At 60.9% G+C, this 2,824-nt stretch overlaps 1 protein-coding gene across 1 annotated transcript in view; it reads right to left on the minus strand.

Moving 5' to 3' along the window:
• The window catches only part of LOC113205771 (atrial natriuretic peptide receptor 1-like), a 32,621-nt gene extending 30,325 nt beyond the window's left edge, over positions 1–2,296 (minus strand). The window contains exons 1-2 of the mRNA XM_052270376.1: positions 1,900–2,296; positions 1,264–1,829 (exon numbers count right to left, since the gene is read on the minus strand). Of these exons, the coding sequence (XP_052126336.1) occupies positions 1,264–1,829; positions 1,900–1,927 (594 nt within the window). The 5' untranslated portion in view covers positions 1,928–2,296. The remainder of the gene's footprint in view (positions 1–1,263; positions 1,830–1,899) is intronic.
• Between the last annotated feature and the right edge of the window lie 528 nt (positions 2,297–2,824).

Here is a 2,824-nt window from a genome sequence, read left to right on the forward strand (position 1 = left end):
TACGTTTGAAGTAAAAGATGTTTAGCCGTAAGCATTAAAAGTTAAAGTTTTTTAATTTCGATTTTGAAAAAAAATGGAGGGTGGGGGGTGAAGACGAATAATGGCCGTGAAATAAAGCCCAATTCAAATTTAAGGAACGGCAAAAAAAAAAAAAAAACAACAGATGAAAAAGGTACGTGCTTTCTCCGTGCAGGGAGTTCGTCTCTGATAAGGCGGAGAGGAGGGAGGAGGGGAGAGTTAGGAAGAGGGGGAGGGGGAGTGGGTGGAGGCGATGAGTTGATGAGATTCGATCAGACGTGATCGGAATCAGATTGGCCCACTGGCCGCGGCAGCGGCAGGTGTGGAGCAGCGGCGAGGGGCTGGAGACGGAACGCGCGGGTGCGCCGGGCCGGGGGTGGCGGCTCTCATTTGGAATGGTCAACGACCGATGGGACCACCATCTTTACTGCTAACAAGCTGATGCAAAAGGAAAAAATCTGTTTCGACTCAATTGGCTTGACAAAAAGAGACAAGAGGTAGCCGTAGAGCCTGCCAGCAGTCTGTCACACCACCGAAAAAGTAGCGGGGATAGACATGCCGAAGCGCCGTTTTTCATCTTCCGCTGCACGACGGGCAGGAACTGCGCCGGTACCCCCCGAGTCCAGTCCTGCGGAACGGCGACCATCGCCCGGAATAGAGATCTAAGGGTGCTGCGGGGCGGGGAGGGGCAGTGGTGTCTACTCGTGTGCGATAAGTCAAAGTGTCTCCGCTGGCCGTGCAGAGGAAGTGGGCGGGAGCCGGGGAAAGGGGAGGGGAAGGGGGGGTGGAGAGCTGCAGGACAACAGCACATGTAAATCATGTCACACCCTTCGTGAGAGCCCCTCGAACCTCACCCCCCTTCCACCACTTTTCCCGCCGTCCGCTCATCCGCCCCCACCCCCCCCTGCTCTCTGAACGTCGTGAGCAGGAGTGCATATTTTTTTTTATCCGAAAAAGAAAACGAAAATATCGGGGACGGATTGAATGAGATAACACGTTTCCTAAACAACACACGACACTATATATGATAGTGGGGGACTTGAACATAAAAGGGGTAGTAGCGCCGCCAGTACGAGAGACATAACGTAGATCCACGGTGGAGATCCACCGTGCGTAGATCCCACCCGCTAACATATCCTCTACCTCACGCAGGTTTTAATGGTCTACCCTCACCACCCGGCTCCCACACGACAGGAAATTAAAGTGCAGCTGCAGGGGTGGCGGTGTCGGCGGGTGGCTACTCACCGGGAAGCTCTCCTCGCCGAGGTACTGGAAGCCCCCCACCGGGTAGAGGCCGAACTCGGTCGCGTCGCCGGGGCTGTCGCCGGGGCTGGGCCGGCGCGCCAGGAGGGTGTAGTTGCCCTCGGCGTCGGCGTTGCCGTCCATGCGCACGAGGTAGCCCATGGCGCTGCGGTAGCGCGCGCTGCGCAGGCGGCCCACGATGGCCGTGCCGTTGCGAGGGTCGCCGCCGGCGTCCAGCTCGGCCAGGGCGGCGCGCGCGTACAGCACCACGGCGTCGTAGAGGTAGGCCGCCTCGGGCCGCACCGTTCGCAGCTTGTTGAGCTTGCTGGCCGCCGCCGCCCCCGCGGCGCGGCCCTGTCCCGGCGGGGGCGGCGCCGCCCCCAGCGCCGACACGCGCGCCTGGAACTGCTTGTACTGCGGGGGCGGCGCCGACGGCCGCACTCCCAGGTAGTGGCGGAAGGCGCGCTCGGCCGCGGGGTCGGGGGCGTCGCGCAGCAGCCCGCGCAGGTAGCCGGCGGCGTGCTCGGCCGAGTACTCCTCCGCGTCCACGCCGAGCACCCAGTACTCGCCTGCGGAGAGCACCGAGTCAGCACAACAACGCACATCGGCCAAGGTCAGCGTGATGTTTCGCATCGTTACCGTTGTCGAATAAATGCAGCTCCTCCATGGCGGTGAGGAGGCCAATGTGGTCATCCTGGCCACCCAGGATGATGTAAACTGCAAAACAAGACCAAGAGTGAGAGCGGTTTTTCCAACAGAGGGCCGACTTTTAAAAGCGAGTTGGGGCGACCCGAAAGTGAACACCACAACACCATTACCGGCTCTTTCTTTAAAGTGCCATAGCCACGCGTCGGCACCTTGCGGCAGGGCGGGGCGCAGCGGAGTAAATGATGGGAGGGGCAGCGTGGGCGACGAGGGGGCGACGCGTCACGCGGCGATGCGACGAGGGGCTACACAGTCCACGGAAGCTCTTAGTGGTTGCGGGGTCGTGGTCGGGGGGCTGCGACTTTGGTCCTCACACCGCGAGGAGTTGGGGTGGAAGTCTTACTTTCCCTTCAGTTTGCCTTCCATTACAAGACAAAAATCCAATTTAGCCCCGAGCAGCTCTCTGGGGTGCCCCTCGCGGCCCGGCCGGCCCGGCCTAGTCTGTGGCCTAGTCGCGCGGACCGGAAGACTAGAGGGGGCGATCGGACTGCCAGAGGGGGGAGGGGGACGTCCGTCTGGGGGCAGATCTGATGGCGCCGGGCGGCGGGGTGTAGCCCGGGGGGCAGCCCCGCTACCAGACCGGGCTACCCCCCGTTAATCGAAAACCAGGAGAGAAATTGTCCCTCGTCGACCCTGGTCGACATCACCATCCTTCTCTGGCGAAAAGCGGCGGCATACTTGGAAATGCGAGGGACGAGAGGCCAGAAGAGAGAGAAAGATAGAGAGAGAACGGGAGAAGGAGCGACTTCTTGCGCTCACCAGCAGCTGGGCGCTGGTGGGTGTTTTTCCGAAAGTAGCAGCGGCGACGCCGAGGTGAGGTGCGCGAAGAGAGGTTGGGGGATCTGGGACACAAGCAATT

This window comes from Frankliniella occidentalis, unplaced genomic scaffold (genome assembly GCF_000697945.3).
Source record: "Frankliniella occidentalis isolate FOCC.00 unplaced genomic scaffold, Focc_3.1 Scaffold120, whole genome shotgun sequence".
Taxonomy (NCBI): Eukaryota; Metazoa; Arthropoda; class Insecta; order Thysanoptera; family Thripidae; genus Frankliniella; species Frankliniella occidentalis.